General features: G+C 41.3%; 1 protein-coding gene across 1 annotated transcript; it reads left to right on the top strand.

Annotated features, from left to right (window-relative positions):
- The first annotated feature begins 1338 nt into the window (after positions 1–1338).
- nfatc4 (nuclear factor of activated T cells 4) lies at positions 1339–15787 on the top strand. The gene is made up of 13 exons (XM_056420605.1): positions 1339–1687; positions 5436–5581; positions 6753–7265; positions 7376–7554; positions 9510–9672; positions 9827–9927; positions 10172–10273; positions 10369–10556; positions 10922–11062; positions 12058–12113; positions 12623–12749; positions 13653–14366; positions 15493–15787. Exons 1-13 carry the CDS (start codon positions 1495–1497, stop codon positions 15561–15563), a joined length of 2694 nt encoding a protein of 897 aa, XP_056276580.1. The 5' UTR covers positions 1339–1494; the 3' UTR covers positions 15564–15787.
- The last annotated feature ends 4038 nt before the right edge of the window (positions 15788–19825 follow it).

Here is a 19825-nt window from a genome sequence, read left to right on the forward strand (position 1 = left end):
ATTCTGCCCTTGGCCCCAAAAAATGATCGCATCAACCCCACTCAGAGCACTTCTCCCTCTCTCCAAAACAGTCTGCAACATCTTGAGATGAGAATCCAAAGGCCTGCCCACACAACCCCAAGAGGATGACAGGGAGAGCTAAAGCGAGTTACCCGCCATGTAACATACATAATGAATGTGAGAAATCAGATGAGGAGGAGAAAGGAGGACGGAGAGGAGGTGGGAGGAATAAAAAGCTGGAGAGAGAGAGAGACAGAGAAAGAGAGAGAGAGTGTGTTTATTCAAGTTTTTCGTCTCCTGACTCAGACAGAGAGCAGACTACAGAGGATAATGAGAAACAGATCTTTGGTGGAGAGGGAGGGGAGAAGGGGAGGGGGGGGTGGTCAAGAGGAGGAGTTGTTGGGGAGAAGAGAGGAAGGAGGAGTGGGGTAAATGGCAACAAAAAAAAAGAAAAAGAAGAAGAAGAAGAAGAAAGGGGGAGGAGAAGGAAGAGTGACGGACACAAAAAAGAGAGAGAGTGGGGGGGGGGGGGGCTGTCGTGTTCACCGCCACAGGAAATAGGCCCTCTTATGTTCACTAACTGACAGTTAACATCACGGCCCTTCAATAGCAGGTTAGAGAGCTGCCATGAGTCCTGCGCATGACCGGAATAATAATCATATTGTTTAGGGGTCAAATGTGGGGGGAAATGTATTGAAGTTGAGGATGATGAGTAATTGTAGCGGGGGTGGGGGGGGGGAATAAGATGTAAGTTGTCAGGTTTACAATGTGTGTGTGGAGTACAAGTGAAGTGACTTTGAGTAAAAGAGAAGTGCGTAAAAGAGAAACCTCCAGAGTGAGTGAGGAGGGGGGCGAGGAGGGAGGCTGGGCAAGGGGGGGGGGGATTCATGACTGACAGGCACGGGGTCCTATGGGGAATGAGTACCGGACCAACTGGAGCTGGGAAACCCACCCAAGGGCAATTAAGGGTAAAGGACGACAAAAAAATATTTGATAAACTTTTTTTTCTCTCTCTCTCTCTCTCTCCGTCTCGAAGGGAGGAAGAAGAAGCCACGGGGGGATGGCGATGGGGCTGGAATGAGAGACCCGGCTGTGTGTATGGGAGATAATGTTCCGGAAAAAGATTCCTTGAGAGACCTCCGAGAAAGCAAAAGATCTGATTTTGGACCGCAAGGCATCCAGGCTGAAAAGAAGAAAGTATAGTGGGCTAATACTCGGACGAGAAGCGGTCCTCATCGTGTGGAAAACAGCTCGGGAAAGTTGATGAAGTTACATCCAAAACTTTTCGAGAGGATGGATATTTGCGCAATGACACGCAATTAGGAGAGAGACAAAAAAAGTTTTGGAAATAACTCCGGGAAACTTTCTTTTTTTTCTTCGTTTTCCGAGGCGCACCAAGGACCTTGGAGTCTCTCTCTCTCTCTCTCTCTCTCTCTCTCTCTCCGACGCAGGGAGACTCTCGTCTTGTACCCTGGTCCTCGCGGCCGGAGGGCGATGGGGGCCGCGCCGGGCTCGGGCTGGGAGGAGGGAGAGTTCGAGTTCAAGTTGGTGTTTGAGGAGGACCCGCTGTCGCGCCAGAGCCAGGGGCCATCCCCGGTGCGCGTAGCCGAGCCGGAGAGCTCCGTTCCCGGGGAGGAGAGTGAGTGCGCGCTGCTGCACCTGGAGTCCTCCAGCAGCACCAGCCTGGGTTAGACTCTTTTTCTTTTTCTGGGATGGCTGGATGTGTTTGAAGTATTACAAAAAATGGACACACAGTAGCGGCCTGATGCATGGGAACGTGTGTGTTCCCATGCATTGTGTGTGTGTGTGTGTGTGTTTGTGTGTGTGTGCGTGCGTGTGTCTTTGCATGTTGCATGTGCTGTAACGAGGGCCTTCATCTGCATGCCTGATTATGAACTCGCATGAGATGTGTGTGTGTGTGCGTGTGCGTGTCTCTTTCTGTAAGCATGCGAGCGTGAGTATATTGTTGTTGTGTGTTTGTTGTGTGTCTTGTGTGCCTGTCCGACTGTAATCCTGATTGTGTATGCATTTGCCTGTGTGTGTGTGTGTGTGTGTTTGTACATGCTTGCATGCAGCCCCAGACTCAATGTGTTTCTAATCAGCTGTGCGTGTGAGTAGAGTTAACAGCTGCCATCTGGGAAGGAACCTCAACCTCTGTGTACTGAACAGGCACCACATACACACCTCCCTCCCTCTCCCACTCAATCTCCATCTCCCCCATTTTTCTTCTCACACGCACGCACGCACACACACACACACACACACACACATACACACACACTAACACCTTGTATCCTCAGGTCCACTCTCTTATTGGTTTCCCGCCCCCACACTGGCATCCAGTTGTATTACCACACCCAAAGTAAACTGCAGGAGAAACCAGAGAGCGATTCTTCACTCGGGGTGATAGGTTTTTAATTTTTCAGAGCGTCACAGAAGAGCTCTCCTGACACTTTGGTGGCAATTATGATGTCTGTCCTCAGATCTCCATAACATTGATGCAAATCAGTAGTTTGCAACCAAGCAGTGTATTCACGATTCCACCAAACGTCACCAGTCGAACATTAATAGATTTAAATTGGCTTTACCCATCTTACTTTATCTTTTCCTGATACCTCAAATCAGGACATCTGTGGTAAAGAGTAATCCAATACATTTGATTTTTCAAAATGTAATATATGTACTGCATGGAACTCATTGGACCCAGTTTTATACGAGGTAACACGCTGCCAAAGATAGTTGTTTAAAACTCAGCCGGCAGTGAGACATGACTTTATGAAGGTAGATTACAGCAAAAAAAAGTCTGACTTTTATAACAACATTGAAGAAAAAAAACTGTATTAAATGTAGACGAGTAATCTCCAGTAACTGTCCAAGGCCTTCATACAATTATTTAGTAATTCACAAGAACAAAGCAACGATTAGAGAGAAGTCTGAAAGCAGAAATGTGTTTTTTTCAGCTTTCTTATCGTCTCGGCACCCCTCAGATTTAATTTTCAGAATGACCCCCGGGTTGTGAAGTCTCACTCCTCATGAGACGCTCACCTCAGAACCCAGAATGAAGTCCGAAGATTATTTCCAGGGTACTTTATATAAAACATGTTAGACTTAAAGGAGCAGTATGTAGCATTTAGGGGGCTCTATCGGAAAATAAATGGATTATAATATTGCAAATGTTTTGTTCAGTGTATAATCACCAGAGAACAAGTCTTATAGTCTGGGCGACTGTAGAAACATGGAGACCTACACCATGTTTCTACAGTAGCCCAGAATGGACAAACCAAACCCTTCTACACCAGTATTTAATGTCAACAATCTTTTAAACTCTATTAAAGTTTCGGTTGGTTGCAATCTGCAAACTCACCACTAGATGGCGATGCAAATGCTGCCAGGTCCAAGAACTGATAACTGTAAAGTACATTTGGTAGTGAGAAACTCTTCTGCTGTATATGAACACACATTTATTTGGTTTCCTGATTCTTTATATCCTCAAAGAGGCACCATTATCCATTGTTTTAAAAGAAGAAGAAAAAAGTAAAGTTTGTTGTCCTGATAATCGTCTCGCGACCCCGTTGTGAGGTTCTTTTTGTGAACGGTTCAACTCAGGACACGAAAAATATATATATTACTTGAGATTAGCTTTATTGTGTTAAGTACATTTTCGTGGCTCGTAAACCTTTGTGCCGGTCTGCACACACACATCTGAATCACTGTTTCATGTGAGGAGAGAAGTTGCCTCAGCACTGCAGCTTTAACCACTTGGAAATATTTTCTGTTGCCAGGAAAACATTTGAAGAGATTTTTTCACCCAGAGTCTTTAATTTGTTGGCAGTTGCCGCTGCGTGTCAGCGTTGCCCAAAATGTGTCCGTAGGGCCCCGTCGCCACCGCGGCGCAGCAATGACCAACCGGAGCCTCGCTCGTTACAGAGTAACTACCGTTTGGCTCCATGCGGAGGCCGAGCGCTCCACGCCGGGGAGACGTCGCGGCGAGGACCGTCGTCTTCGGGGTTCTTATCCTCGTTAGGATGACGGTTTGGCAAAAATATCCAAAAGGTTTTCTTTAACATTTAAAAGATATAAAGGAGATGGAGAAAAGCCTCAAATCATCCGTCAAAATTAGCAGCCGAGTCGGGTCTGTTTGGGTTTGCGGGGTCCCAATTCCCACTTTATTGCACAATTTGTGACCGTAAAACATGAACGTGTCGAAAAAGTAGAGTTTAAAAAGGTGTTTACTGAATTGTTCCCATATGAGAGTAATAGAAAACCAGATTCTAATACGTGGTGAGGATATTTTGTTATTAATGTGGTGCACGTATGTTATTTACCATTTTCTGAATACAAAATGTGTTCTTTGATGCAAGTAAAAATACACAAAGTATGGAATAAGCATATTAACAAAGTATTCTCGTCATTCAATACAAAAGTATTTAAAGGAACATTTTTGTTTGTTTGCTTTGAGAGTTAGATGTTCAGATTGACACACGCTAAATATGAAATTACTACCGTTAGCTGGTTAGCTTAGCATAAAAGCTAAAAACATGTGAAATAGCCAGCGTGGCTCATAACCACCTATAACACCACAAAGCCTGTTATTTTCATGCTTTGTTTTGTATGGATGAAACAAACAAGTAATTTTGTGTTGATGAGAGAGCTTTAAAGGTGCTGCTGGAGCTTTTCTTTGGAGCCAGTCTTTATGCTAAGCTAAGCGTCTCTTGGCTCTTCTCGTATTTACAGATATGAGAGCGTATCAATCTTCTCATCTGGCGCTCAGCAGGAAAATGAACACTTCCACCAAAAGTCAAACTACTCCTTTATATTAAAAGTGACAAAAAGTTCCAGTTGCATGCGTTTTCCACACGGCATCGATCAGTAAATCAAGGAGTGTTGATGTGTAACGAATGATGTAAGAACGTGAAAACCCCAAAAAACCAAAATGAATCTCTTCTGACCACAAATTGGGTTGACAGCATTTTTAAACGACATCAATGAGTCTCGCTCACGCCAGATGAAAAAGAACCGCGCGCTTCGAGAGCAAACTGTCATTTTGCGGTTATGAAAATAAAGATTAATGGGAGGTCACGTGACCTCAAAGCTTACGTGCGATGATAAAGGAAGTGTGCTCGAACTAAAAGAAAAAACATTGTTTTTTTTACTAGAAAGCAGCCGTTAAATTGCTGCCATGTGGAAGCAAAGGCGTATATTATTAAAATGAACCCGCTGTAAACTCTTCATTGGCACTATTCCTCATGAGCATTGTTTTTCGCGAGTGAGACCAACTTTCTTTCTCTTCTCCACCGTTGCCAGCGAGCGCTCTGAACTTGTGATGATTGCCACTTCATTTTTTTTCCTAAATAGTATTTTGGTTGCCAGTGTTTGTCATGTTTTTTTTCTTTTTCAACACACTCAGTTTGATTCGTTTTTTTTCTTACCATCAGTTACAGATAACCACCACTCAATCAACATCCCCAGCCCGCCGACGTCGGCCAATCAGCGGGCCGGGATGCATTCCCCGCCTCCACGGAGGGCCGCTGCCAGAGAGTTCAGTGGGACCTACGAGAGCCTGCCGGCGCGCTCTGTACAGGTGAGACGACCTGTTATAATTATTATAATAATGAGTTTATGCACCATGGCCCGTCCCCCAACAATGATATTTTGACTTTTGAATTTAAAGTAACACATTAAACATTTTGAGAAAGTTGCTTGTGAAGCTAGGAGAGCTGTGTTATGATGCCGTTCTCTCCCCAAATTGTTGATGCAAAACCTTTAAAGTAAAGTATATTAGTACAAAATCATATTAAAGGGATTTTTTAGGTGGATTTCTTGCCTTTCAGAAAGCCAATCCCAAAAATTGTTTATCCAAACTGGTGATAGCGCTGCAACTAATGTTTTTCATCTTAAATCAATGATTTTTTTGTTCATGTTGTTCAAAGAGACCAAGGTGACATCTAATATATATAATAATAAGAGCAGAAAATACATAATTACCTTCGCATTGAAAAAGCGGAAAGTTATGTTTTGATCGCCGTGTATTTATTTATTTATTTGTATGCGTGTTATTCGCGTAACAAAAAAAGTTGTAAACCAAATCGCATGCAATTTGGTGGGATGATTGGTTATTATCCGGGGACCATTTGATTAGACTTTGGGATCGATCGGGTCAAAGGTCAAGGTCAAGGTCATGAAAAGGTCAACATCTTCTTTTTACCATAGCACGGTCAATTTGTATCCAATTGGCAACTAATGCCAACATGTTCATAATTCAATGCCAAATCTTGTGATATGCGAAGGTATGCGCTCTACCGAGTGCCCATTCTAGTTTAATGATAAATTACTCACAACTGAGGAAATTAAAGGTATATCTGTAACGGATCCTCGTATATGAAGTGGCATGAAACTTCCTGCTGGTGAAATTAACTCTATATTTTCTTCTTTTGGGTCACAATACATTAATAAACTGGTAAACTATCACCACCGTAAGAGCTTTAGCCTCATACGGGTCCATTAAACAATTAAACTTTCTTAAATGTCCATAGTCGAACAGTCATTCAAAAGTAAAGAAAATGTGTGATTCCTTTTACCCTTTCAAAGTAAAAGTCTGATTTATCGATTAGAGAGGAAGTGGATTAAAGCCTCTATACATTCTCCATACACAACACGTTAAAACCAATTAGGCAACGAGAATCAACCCAAAACAATGAACCTTCCATGGGGTTATTTACAGTATCTCCTCCTCGCTCTCATCTTCCCTCCAGGTTTCAGAGTCCCACGTGGTCGAGTGTCCAAGCATCCAGATCACCACCATCTCCCCTGAGGACGACCTCGCGCCACCCATCTCCAGTTACTGGGAGATGGGTGGCGGGGGCGGGTGGGACCGAGAGCGCCTCTACCTCCCCCTGCTGGACCCCTTCACCTACCGCGACAGATGCCCCGGCTCCCTCAGCCCCAGCCCCGGCTCCAGCCCGTCCTCCCGCGGCTGGCTAAGCCCCGCCTCCAGCTGCGACTCCCTGCTGGTGGAGGAGGATGAGCTGAACGAGGCCACGCTCAATTTCGGGCTCTCGCCGTCCTCGAGGCCCACTTCCCCCGGGGGTAAAAAACGAAGAAACTCCCCCCTGGTCTCCCCCTGTACTTCACGGCGGAGCAGTTACTCGGAAGAACTGCAGGGATGTAACCTCGAGGGTAGAGACTCCGCCCCTCAGTCGCAAGCTCCGCCCAGCAGCTGTGAGCTCAGCATCCCGCAGAAAACTAGGAAGACGTCATTGGAACAGGTGACGACGCCGGCTTCACCTGTCTCTCAGAAGTATACGTCCCAATGGGAGGGATGGTTAAAGTAGGAGATAGTTAACCGAGCCTCACAGTGAATCTCTTTGTCTTCCAGTTGTCATCCAGGGAGGTGGATCAGGACCCGGCTCCGGGGGGCCACAGCTCCCCCTGCGCGCTGCCAGAGACCCAGCAGCCCAGGAGAGAGCCTCCTTCGCTGGGCATGGACTACCTCTCTGTGCCTCCCGCCCTCGCCTGGGGCCGGACTCGAGCCAGCGCCCACAGCCCTCTATTCAGGCAAAGATACACAAGCCCCCCCCCTGCCCAGATCAATATTCAAGATATGTTAATAGTTTCCTCAAATTAAAATAAAAATAGCATGTAAAGAGAAAAAGGAAAACACATACAACTAGAACGGGCACTCGGTAGAGCGCATACCTTCGCATATCACAAGATTGGGCATTGAATTATGAACATTTTGGCATTAGTTGCATGCCAATTGGACAAAAATGTATCGTGCTATGGTAAAAAAAAGATTTTGACCTTTCCATGACCTTGACCTTTGACCCGATTGATCCCAAAATCTAATCAAATGGTCCCCTGATAATAACCAATCATCCCACCAAATTCCATGTGATTCAAGAAGATTTGACCTGTTCATGACCTTTGACCTTGACCTTTGACCCGATCGATCCCAAAATCTAATCAACTGGTCCCCGGATAATAAACAATCATCCCACCAAATTTCATGTGATTCGGTTCAATACTTTTTGAGTTCTGCGAAAGATTTTGACCTGTTCATGACCTTTGACCTTGACCTTTGACCCGATCGTTCCCAAAATCTAATCAACTGGTCCCCGGATAATAAACAATCATCCCACCAAATTGCATGCGATTCGGTTCAATACTTTTTGAGTTTTGCGAATAACACGCATACAAATAAATAATTAAATAAATAAATAAATACACGGCGATCAAAACATAACCTTCCGGCATTTTCAATGCGAAGGTAATGAATAATTTTTTTTAAAAAGTGCAAATACATTTCCACCATCTTGGATTTAAGAACGTTATTTAAAGTTGAACAACATCAGCTCACAATGCAACAGCTGCTATGCTTGTATGTATTATTACTGTGAGCGTATCTTATTCCCTCATAAAAAACAATCTCCCTGTGGAAGATGAAACAAATATATGGCTTTAAAGAATGCAAAGGAATTAGCATTTGAGCTTGAATACTTTTATTTATTTATTTACTTTTTTAATTTAATTTTCAACAACGTAACGATGTGTATTTTCATACAGTCACTCATATCAAACAGTCATAAAAGATAATTAAATACAAATAAAATAAAATAAATAATTTAAATAATAATTGTCCACTCCTGTTGTAGGTGCTATATCATTTGAATATTTTTAATAGTAATAATGAACATGAGAAAAATAAGAAGAGAAAAAGGGAAATAAGGATAATTATGAATAGATTGCATAAAAAATAATTAAATACAAATAAATAATTGAAATAATAATTGTCCACTCCTGTTGTAGGTGCTATATCATTTGAATACTTTTAATAGTAATAATGAACATGAGAAAAAAAAGAAAAAAAAGTGAAATAAGGATAATTATAAATAGATTGCATAATTTTTTTTATTAAATACAAATAAAATGTTATAAATAATTTAAATAATAATTGTCCACTCCTGTTGTATGTGCTATATCATTTGAATATTTTTAATAGTAATAATGAACATGAGAAAAATAAGAAGAGAAAAAGGGAAATAAGGATAATTATGAATAGATTGCATAAAAAATAATTAAATACAAATAAATAATTGAAATAATAATTGTCCACTCCTGTTGTAGGTGCTATATCATTTGAATACATTTAACAGTAATAATGAACATGAGAAAAAAATGAGAAAAAGGGAAATAAGGATAATTATGCATTGCATGATTGCATAAAAAGATTGCATAAAAAGATAATTAAATACAAATAAAATTAAATAAATAATTTAAATAATAATTGTCCACTCCTGTTGTAGGTGCTATATCATTTGAATACTTTAAACAGTGATAATGAACATGTATTCATTAATTTGAATCTCTCATGCCCTACGTTTGTAGTGCGTGCTACGAGTCCATTTTACACGTCATGTGCAAATTGTATGAAAATCTCATTACTTGCTCTGCAAAACCTTCGCTAGTCTGCTCCCAGCTCAGCGTTGCCGTCCATCCAATCCCACCCGCAGGTCGAACACCCTGCCGCCACTGGACTGGCCGCTGCCATCCCAGTTCGACCAGTACGAGCTGCGTATCGAGGTGCAGCCCCGCCCGCACCACAGAGCCCACTACGAGACGGAGGGCAGCCGAGGAGCCGTCAAGGCCACGCCCAACGGACATCCTGTCGTCAAGGTGAAACCCAGAGCGCGCAAGTAGAACTTGGGCTCGAGCTGTTGTGTGTTTTCACAACGCCGGGACAAAGGCTCGGCACACACACGTCGCGGCTCACTGCCGTTGGCCTTGTCACAGTTTGCTTTCGCCCCTCACGCCACGTGTCTCCGTGCAGCTGTGTGGATACACCGAGAGGAAGCCGCTGTCCCTCCAGGTTTACGTTGGAACAGCTGACGACCGATCGATCAGGCCACATCCTTTCTATCAGATACACAGGTACTGAACTGCGTTTACATTATTAGTATTTTTAATCAAACTTAACGTTAATATTCAGGCGACGGCGTTTTGTGTGTTTATCGTCTGACCGCTGGGGCTTCACAACATTGCGTAACTGGCCTCCAGCTGCTTCTAGTGTTGGTCCAGGGATTTGTTTGGGAGAGTTGTTCCTCAATGCAACGTGCTCTGATTTTGCCTCATGAATCTAATTTGTTCGAGGCCCCCCCCCCCCCCCTCCTCTCAGGGTCACGGGGAAGATGGTGGGCACCGCCAGTCACGAGAGCGTCCAGGCGGGGACCAAACTGCTCGACATCCCCCTCAACCCTGAGAACAACATGACCGCACTGTGAGTGCAAAAAAAAAAGAAGCAAAAAGACGGCCTCATCATTTGGATCGTTTTAACGGTCCGCAATGTCCTAATTTTACAAAACGGCGTCGCAGCATCGACTGCGCTGGCATCCTGAAGCTGAGGAACTCGGACATCGAGCTGAGGAAAGGAGAGACGGACGTCGGGAGGAAGAACACACGCGTCCGCTTGGTGTTTCGGACCCACCTCCCTCTAGCGCCCCCTGTGGCCCAGCCTGGTCGGGTCCTGGCCCTGCAGGTGGCCTCCCTGGCCATCGAATGCTGTGAGTACCTGGTCAGATGCACTAAACTGCACGGAGAATACACCTTGACAAAGGAGCTTGTAAAGCACCTATAGCTTTAAACTGGTTATGAAACACTCTCAATTTTATCCAGATTTTCTATGTAACCTACATAATTAAATTAGATCATCAGCGAGAATATTTTCTATTTCTACATAGTTATTTGCTTGTAATCGGTGCCATGCGTAGCAGACTGTCAGACCTCGGCTGAAGGAATTCTGGTGCTCGGAGACACTACCGCTTTTGTCCACAGGGACCGCCAGAGCCCAGAATGAAAGTTCCTCGCAGTAGCTTTAAACCGGGAGCACACTCAGAGGTTTACTGTGCCTGACTCTCCCCGACCTCAGCCCAACGCTCGGCTCAGGAGCTGCCCGTCATCGAGTCCGTCAGCCTCACCTCCTGCTGCGTGGAGGGAGGAGAGGAGCTGCTGCTGAGCGGCGCTAACTTCCTGCCAATCTCCAGGGTCCTCTTCATCGAGCGAGGGACAGGTAAAGGTCCACAGCGGAGACGTTGTCCTCGCTAATGTCTCAGATCTTGTGTTGATTGAAATTAAAAACGGTGAAAAATATAGAATTCGATGGTTATCAAGGTTATGAAAATTATGAAAGTAGCAGAAAATTGTTGCCTGAAAAAAAAAAACCTGTTCCACTATATAAACAGTGATATAATTCAGATATGATCACTGAGTCTGAAAATTTGTTTTAATTAATGTCAGTAATATTTAAGGTAATATTGCACCACAAATCCAATATGTGCGAGATGGTTAATAGTTTTATTCTTTTCTTATTTAGTAGCTCAGTGTACAACTCAATCGTTTCTAAATTAAAGCAACTTAACATCAGATATAACAATATAACAATCAATAAACATTTACAAAAATAATCTATTTATAGCCTGCAGATAAGTGATTTTTTTTAAAGAAGCTAGTAATGTAGGCTAATAAGACCAACAGTGTTAAACAATAAAAAGCACATTGTTAGGTGTCTCCATATGCATAATCAATAAATCAAACTTTTATTACAGACTCCAGGTCCAGATAGTACAAAACATTAAAATACACTAAAATACATACAAAGTAAAAAACTAAAAACAAAGAACTACAAGTGCTTTATAAATGCAGGATGCTGAATACATGCAGAAGTATTTTGGATCACATATTATTCTTTTAGATTTGTTAACATATAATAATAATATATAAAATTGCCGTAAAAGGAGGACCATTTACAAACCGACCATTATTTATTCTAACAAATATTAAGTTGATGAAATAAACATCTTTTTCTTTATTCTTGAAAACAAGCGGCTGCTTTAAAATAATCTCCCGCCTGGCCAGTTGAATTTAAGATCCCTTAAGTTTCATTTAATTTTGCTTTATGAGCCGAATCAACCTGCGTGACACAGTCAGAGCAGATCACACTCACCGACTGTGTGTCTTTGTGTTTGTGTGTTACTCTTAATTATACCTTCTGTTCTCATCCATTAGACGGTAAACTGCAGTGGGAGGAGGAGGCTCACGTGGACCGTGACAACAGCAATGAGGTAATTTTGCCCCCCCCAAAAAATGCAACCAATTCTGAAGAAGTCTCTGCATCCACATGAACTCTGGCACATCGGATACATACGGAGGACTTTTGTATTACGTCTTTATATATTAATTCAATTCAGTTTATTTTGTACAAAGCCCATTTTCGAAATTTACAAATTTGCCTCAGAGGGCTTTACAATGCGTCCACATACGACATCCCTGACCTTTGACCTCACATCGGATCAGGAAAAACTCCCAGGAAAATGGGGGAAAACCCTTTCACAGGGAAAATAAAGGGAAGAAACCTTCAAGGGAGCAACAGAGGAGGATCCCTCTCCCCAGATGGACAGGTGCAATAGATGTCATGTGACCAGAAGGACACATTAGAGACATGTGTTGTGTTTCCTGCAGCTGTTTGACCCTCTTATTGAAATGTGCGATGGATGCAGCGTTTCGGTAGAAGCCTAATCCATCATTTCAACAATGTGGGTCGATAAAGTAAATCCCGAATCTCTCTCCGTAGTGTTTATTGTGCGTGAGGGTCCCCGCCTACAGCGACCTGTCCGTCAGTCGGCCGATGCCGGTGAGTCTTTACGTCTCCAACGGGAAGAGGAAAAGGAGCAGCACGCACTGCTTCAAGTATCTCCCCGGTGAGTGTCCAGTCACAGCGTGTCCTCCTCTGTTCCTCCTCTTGTGGTGCAACCCTATATGCATATTTATACTGTCTTTCTTTTATGTAATAGTAGAAACATTGTGCTATAAACAAGAAGAAGAAAAAAAGGAAATCTCACTTTTTTTGGACATTATTTTATTAATTTTTTACATCATTCGTTTTAAAAATATGTCCGCAAAGTTTTGTATTTTCCATTAATTATGTATTAATAATTGTATTGGTGATTGTGTTCATTTATATATATATGGTTCCAGATGAGGATTTTGTATAACTTCTATGGTCTATGGGTGACTTAATAATATTAAATATTAATCCAATTGATCCAAAAATGTGATCCAACTATCCATTAGATTAGATTATATTTGACTTTATTCATCCCCAGGGGTGAATTTCTTATAGAAGCAGCAAAAAAATGTTTCACAAATATCCAATAAAATAGCAGGGTATATTACATTTAATAATTTCAATAACAAAGAAAATGAAAATGTAAAAAATATAATACAAATGAAAGTGTATACAGTGTATCTAAAGTATAAAGTGACAGCGGTGCAAGGTGTATTGATCTTCAATTTGAGGAGGATTTGATCAGAGGTGATTTATTATAAAGTCTAATAGCATTATTAATCTCAATGATAAGAATAAATAATTAATAAATATTTTTTTTAATGTAAAATTAAACGAAATGTAGCACTACCTTTATTTCACAGATCAAACTTCTGAAAAATACTAATTATTAAATATAATAAAATAATGTGTTTACACTAATATTATAAAATAATATTCTAATAAATATTATTAAATATAAAAACATACAATTTAACATTAAAAAGAGATCGTTGAGTACAAAACAAATATTAGTGAAACTGTTCTTGCTCCCCAGTGATGTTCAAAGAGGAGGACGCGCTGCTGCCCCGGCCCTCGGTGCTGCCTCTGGACCAGGGCACCGTGGGTCCTGTAGGGGTTCAACCCAGGATGGACGTGGACTTCCCCGTGAGGGGCGACCCCATGGCTGACGACCAAGGCCTGGGCTTCCACCTGCCCCCCTACCCCTCCGCCTACTCCCCTCCCTGCCCCGCCATGAGTTACCACGAGGAGTACTGCTCCAAACCCGACGCCGCGGCCGAGGAGCCCAGGGCGGCGCTGTCCGAGCGTCACCCCAGCTTCGAGAACCTGGAGCTGGGCTTCACCGAGCTCCTTCCCCCCTTGTACCCCCGCGGCGGCCCGCAGCCTCCCTCCCCCTCCCCTTCCCCGTGGCTGGACTCACCCTACCTTTCCTCCTCGCCCTCTCCCTCCCACTCCTCCTCTCTCAGCCCGTTTCCTGCCGGCAGCCCCATCTCGACCTCCCCTCTGCCTCCCATCCCCACCTCCCCTTACCCCCAGTACTCTGCTTATCCTCAGGATGCGTGTCCCTCTCCTCCCTCCAACCCCAGCCCATATCAGGACATGTACCCGGCACCCTACTCCCACTACGAGGGCTGGGACCCCCAGGGAAGGGTGCTCGGGATGGGACACGGGGGAGACAGGGATGCCAAGATCCAGGAGTGCCCCCTGGAGTTTACCAGCTCCTCTATGCACCACATTACATTTGAAGAAGGTGAGTTACACTTATTTACCTTTACCTTAGTTGAGAGGATGACTTAGGCTGCATTGAAGACTTGTAAAGGGCAAACAGACACGATAAATACATATTATTATGTATGTATGTAACATAAAGAGACTAAATCAATGAGTTTTTTTGCACACCTTTTAATTAGTTTAATAAGACAAGCAGCATATCTCAGTGTCTGTGACGTCACCATAGATTTACATTTTGAAACTGTGATATATCATTCCGTTTTTTCTTGAAATTTAAATATTATTTCCATTCATTGGTTGGAGATGCCCTCCAAATTATGTTTTCATGTCCACGTTGCCTGATTGGTCAGTTACCGACTGACTGCATCCAAAACACCGAGGTTGAGCTTCAGGCAAACAGAAAGACGCGTTGTGTGATTTGGATTTCACGCTCATCCATCAGAAGTGAAGACATTTAGCAATTTTAATGATTTTTAATGATTCTTAAAGTGATGATGACTGTGACTGGTTCTTCTCTATTGTGCAAAGTCAGATGGCTCTTTAATATATAGACCAATGCCGATATTGATATTTGTGAGTTTAAAAGAGTTTTTTTTTATTCAACACATTAAAAAAGAATATATATATAATAAACAGTTATATTTAAATTGGTCTTTAGATAACCAAGACAAGTACAGAGAAGCACATTTAACAGTAAGAAAATAAACTAATATTAATAATATTTGCATTAAAACATTATTTAATTATATTTAATAATTAGTATTTTTCAGGAGTTTGATCTGTGGAATAAAGGTAGTGCTACATTTCGTTTAATTTTACATTTTTTATTATATTTATTAACTATACTAACAATTCTAATGTCTTTGGCGACTTCTATATTTTATTGATATGGACACTAAAGTTAATATATAACTTAAAAGTGAAGTTAATATTAGACAGATATAAACCTGTAGGATCTGGGCGTACTGACACATATCAGACGTTTTGTAGTTATTCAGATGATGCATTGTTCTCTCGCTGCTTTCCAAATTTAAAAATTAATACACACATGTTGAGTACCTTTAAGTCAGGTGAACATGCTGCAGTGGTAACACGGGGGTTTACGAGATGAAAGGATGGAGTGATGTTCTCTTCTCCCTCCACAGTGACGGAGTACATCGGGGAGGACATCCAGTCTTTCCAGTCGGCCTCACAGATGGACAACCAGCCGAACTGAGCTCAGAGCGGCTCGTCGATATCATCAGCATCATTTTTAAAACTCAATTACGCACTTTGGTATTCGGAGCCATCGCTCCAGTTACGTGTGGTGTTGGCAGAGCGGTTTGATTACCAGAAGACTGTTTGTAAAAATGACCACAGGTAACTCTTTGATGTGGTTTTTATAAAGGGAAACTAATGTTTTTTAACATGTTTTCAATATAAATTATACAAGAAAGCGCTTAGGTTGGTTGTGTCTCGTGTTTTTCTTGCAAAAAAACCAAATTAACTCTCATATGGGGTGAATGTAGCAGAAAAGGACTGAACGCAAAAGGCTTCGACACTATAGAAAACGCAACGGCTTCATAATATATTATGGAAATGTTGTATTCTCTTCAATCTAAGCTGCAATTATTTATCTTATCCTTAAAGTGTCTTTATTATAGGATTGCACCAGCAGTGACGTAATCCATCCTGCAGTAATAACGCATGTATCTGCCTGATAGAAATTCTTCTGATTAATGGTGACAGGATTTAGGATCCTGTTGCAAATGGCGGCAATTATTTATGATTTTATTTCCCTGCAATGCCAGATTTGACGAGCAGTAGTTTCATGAAATGACTTCAGGAGAAGAAAAAATGACTCAAAGTGGCACAAACTGAACAAGACAAATGAACTTCAGGCGATGTCAGTGAAGTTGAGAAAAGGTTTTGTTGTTGTTGTTGTTGTTGTTGTTGTGTATTTTATTCAGTCAATCATTGCAAAACAATACAATATTATATATATAATACACAAAACAGAAAGACTGAAAAGGTATAGTTAGAAGCAAAAAATGCTTATATATTCCTATCCTAAATTATTATAATCAAATAAATCAGAAAATTTATATAAAATAAAGAAAAATAATAAAGAAAATAAAAAATGATAAAGAAAATAAAAAATAATATATATATGTATATCATTTTGTATTTTCTTTATTATTTTTCTTTATTTTATATTAATTATTATTAATTTTATATATATATATATATGTCCACATACATCTTCCATATACTTGCGTTTCAATCACCCAAATAACCCTCAAAAATTGTTTTATAAATTATCCTTTTGAAATCCAAAAATGAGTTGACCTTTCTTATATCCATTTTAACGTTGTTCCATAGTTAGACTCCTACAATAGAATTACATCTTCTTTTAATCCCTTTTTCAGCCTTTTGTACAGTAAACTCACAAACATCTCTCAAATCATATTTACACTCATGTATTGAAAACAAACTTTGTACACAGCATTATTTTATAATAAACCAAATCAATAAATGTCATAACATGTGATCTGTTACCATATGTTATGAAAGGTTTAGTGTTGAGACAGAAGGTGGTTTGACCCCGTGGAAGGATGCAGGACCCGGCCGTGACTGTGGAAGATGTTTGAAAGGTTCGATTGAGGAATAGTTTGTTAGACGCTCTGGATGCCGAGCAGGTTAGTCTTGAAGAACAGTGACACCTGGGGGACTCGGGGACCGAGAAACACCACACACTGTACACAACTGCTTCATTCGGCTGTAAAAAGAAACCTCACAGCTCTTATTTTCTGCCCGCTGTCCTTTCTCTCCACTAAGAGAAGCGTGTGGCGACAAGAAAGACAGACAGAAAAGTGTTATTGTAAAAACAGCAGCACAGGCAGTAAAAAGAGATACAGCAACCTATAACAAAAAGACCCTAAAGTGGCATTATATGTTTTCTTGACAGATTTATGGGTGGAAATGGTTCGGCGCCGCCATAAATGGGCATGTGAGGAGCTTCAGATGGAAAAAAAGCCTGAACGGTGAGGGATAGATGGAGTCGGTGCAGAGCTTTAAACATCTTTTAAGGAGAAGCGTAATACTATCACGCCGTTCGCTTCGCCAGCTCCTCTCTTTTTCTTTTTCTTTTTCTCTCTGGCTGCAGCTCAGGAAAGTTCCTGAGAGGTGAATGTGGCAAAAAATAATGTGAGGGACGAGTCTAAGAGAAGATGAATGCACTCTCCGTTGCTGCAAATATTGTATTTGAATGAATGAGTTTGAAGGAGTTAATTTATTTCCATCAGCAAAATATACAACCACCAGATTTTTTTTTGAAAAGAAGAAAGATACATGTGGCTGACCGAAAGGGTTAAGGCTGAAGCTATCTAGCTTATAAGTGCCCTAACCTATGAGTAGTATATATTTTATGGAAAAATAAAAAATTTAAATAAAAATTTAAATATATTATTTAAAATATAAAATATGATGACAAATTAAAATCTACAAAGAAAATAATTCCCTATAGACAGGAGCTATTGTTTGTACCATTTAAACATTTATAAAACCCTTCCTGTGTCTTTAATAATACATAGTGTTTAGCAACGTGTTGAAATGACTAAGGGGTGTGTACATGCACTAATGTAACTCTGACAGCGTGGGAAAAAAAAAAAAGGTGTGTCCTAGAGGCAACAGCCTGGTCACTTGTGTGTACTGCTACTGTTTGTTTTTATTTTAATTTTGATCTATCTCTTTTTGATTTTGATTTTATTGTTTGACACCATCAACAACGATACCATCAACAACGATAAAGACAACCCTGCTGGTTCTATATACAGATGTGGATACAGTCATACAGGGGCGCGTACTCTGATGATGGTCCCAGCGGTTGCGGGCTAATGAGTACATATGGCGGGGCAGATCCCAGGACTACGCCAAGGGCATGTTATTGTCTGTTAGTGACTGGAGACAGTGTCGTTCAGTAATCGGTGGGTCATTGAGCCGGATAAATCCGCTGATAGTATGACGGACACCTCCCGATCACGCTAGGGTTTCGGTCTGTTCAGCCAGGTTGACAATACGATGATGCGCCAATTGGGTATGCAATTTGGGTGTCTGCTATCATTTTATGGCCGGCATGCTATGACCATACAGCATCATCAGGACACGTGGGAGACCGTAACGAATAACACCGGGCTGTTAAAACGGAGTTCTAACGCCTGCATGTCTGCGCCTCCAGTACTACAAGGAATGTGCCCTTAGCGCTGTGTAGCTACGGACCCCATGCCATCTGTACTGCCGTGATCATTTCTAACAAACCTTGAACGAGGGTCGGCCCCTGTGAAGTTGCAGACAGATGAGGGACAGAATTTTATTAGCGATAGTACCAACATCCTCCTGAGGGAACCTTTTACGAGGAGAACAAATGGCTAGGTGGCCCCAGAAGTTTAAACATGGATCCTATGATTGCTTGAAAACTTCTTCTGAACAGCCTTATGTATGAAACAAAAACCAAACAAACAAACCAGAAATTCAAGCATTTGTCCCCATAATCCGTTTCTTCTTAATTTAGTTCTTATTTGTTTATTGGTCATCTTTGGGGAAATAATGTTAAAGTGTAAAACCTTTCTTTTATTTACAGACAGCACTCTTTTTTTAATGTATTTTTTCATTTGGAAATATTGACATAACACAGTAAACATGAACTTTAACTAATATTTTGATATTTCCACTGTTTTTCATCTTTTTGTTGACGTATACAATAAGATAACTAACCCACCTAGAGTCCAGGAAAATAAATACATAAACAAATAGATACAGAGGTCACCTCATTTCGCCGAGCCAGACGTCTACAGAGGTACCTGAACACACCTGTATCTGTCACAGAGAGAGACAGCACTCTATTGATACAATACCCTGCCTTGGAAATACTTAATAATTAATATTCCCGTTATAAACGTTGAGCAAACGAAAGTTTGGTGACTGCTGTTGTGATTTAATTTAAGTCTCATACAAGATTCTTTGTTTCATGGTCTCTCGATGAAAAAACACACAGCTTTATTTTCTTTTCTTTCTTTATTTGTGTTGCATAGTTTCCCTATCTGAGAATAAACAAGCAAGGTCACCCTGACTTTTAAAGCTGTTTCATGACCCGCTAAAATATTTACTTTTCATTGAGCCCTGTTTCCTCAAATGCATTAAAATATTTAGCAAAGCTTGATTCAACCATCAAACACGGTAATAAAAACCAAATATTTCCTAAATCGTAACTTCTTGTATTCAAATAAACGTGTAACCCCTCTCTCCTCATGTCTCTCAGACTGTCAGCAGGGGGGGGTATAATGTCAGACATCACAGTGAGTCTGACTGACACGTGCAGCCGCGTGGACCCTTAATGACATGCCTGCATTAGATCATAAACAGCCAATGGGAGGCCAGGAGGGACCATTACTTCTAAACCTCTGGAAGGCTTCAATCCCAAAAGACACGCTAACTATAGGA

The sequence above is a fragment of the Pseudoliparis swirei genome, chromosome 8, assembly GCF_029220125.1.
Source record: "Pseudoliparis swirei isolate HS2019 ecotype Mariana Trench chromosome 8, NWPU_hadal_v1, whole genome shotgun sequence".
NCBI classification, from domain to species: Eukaryota; Metazoa; Chordata; class Actinopteri; order Perciformes; family Liparidae; genus Pseudoliparis; species Pseudoliparis swirei.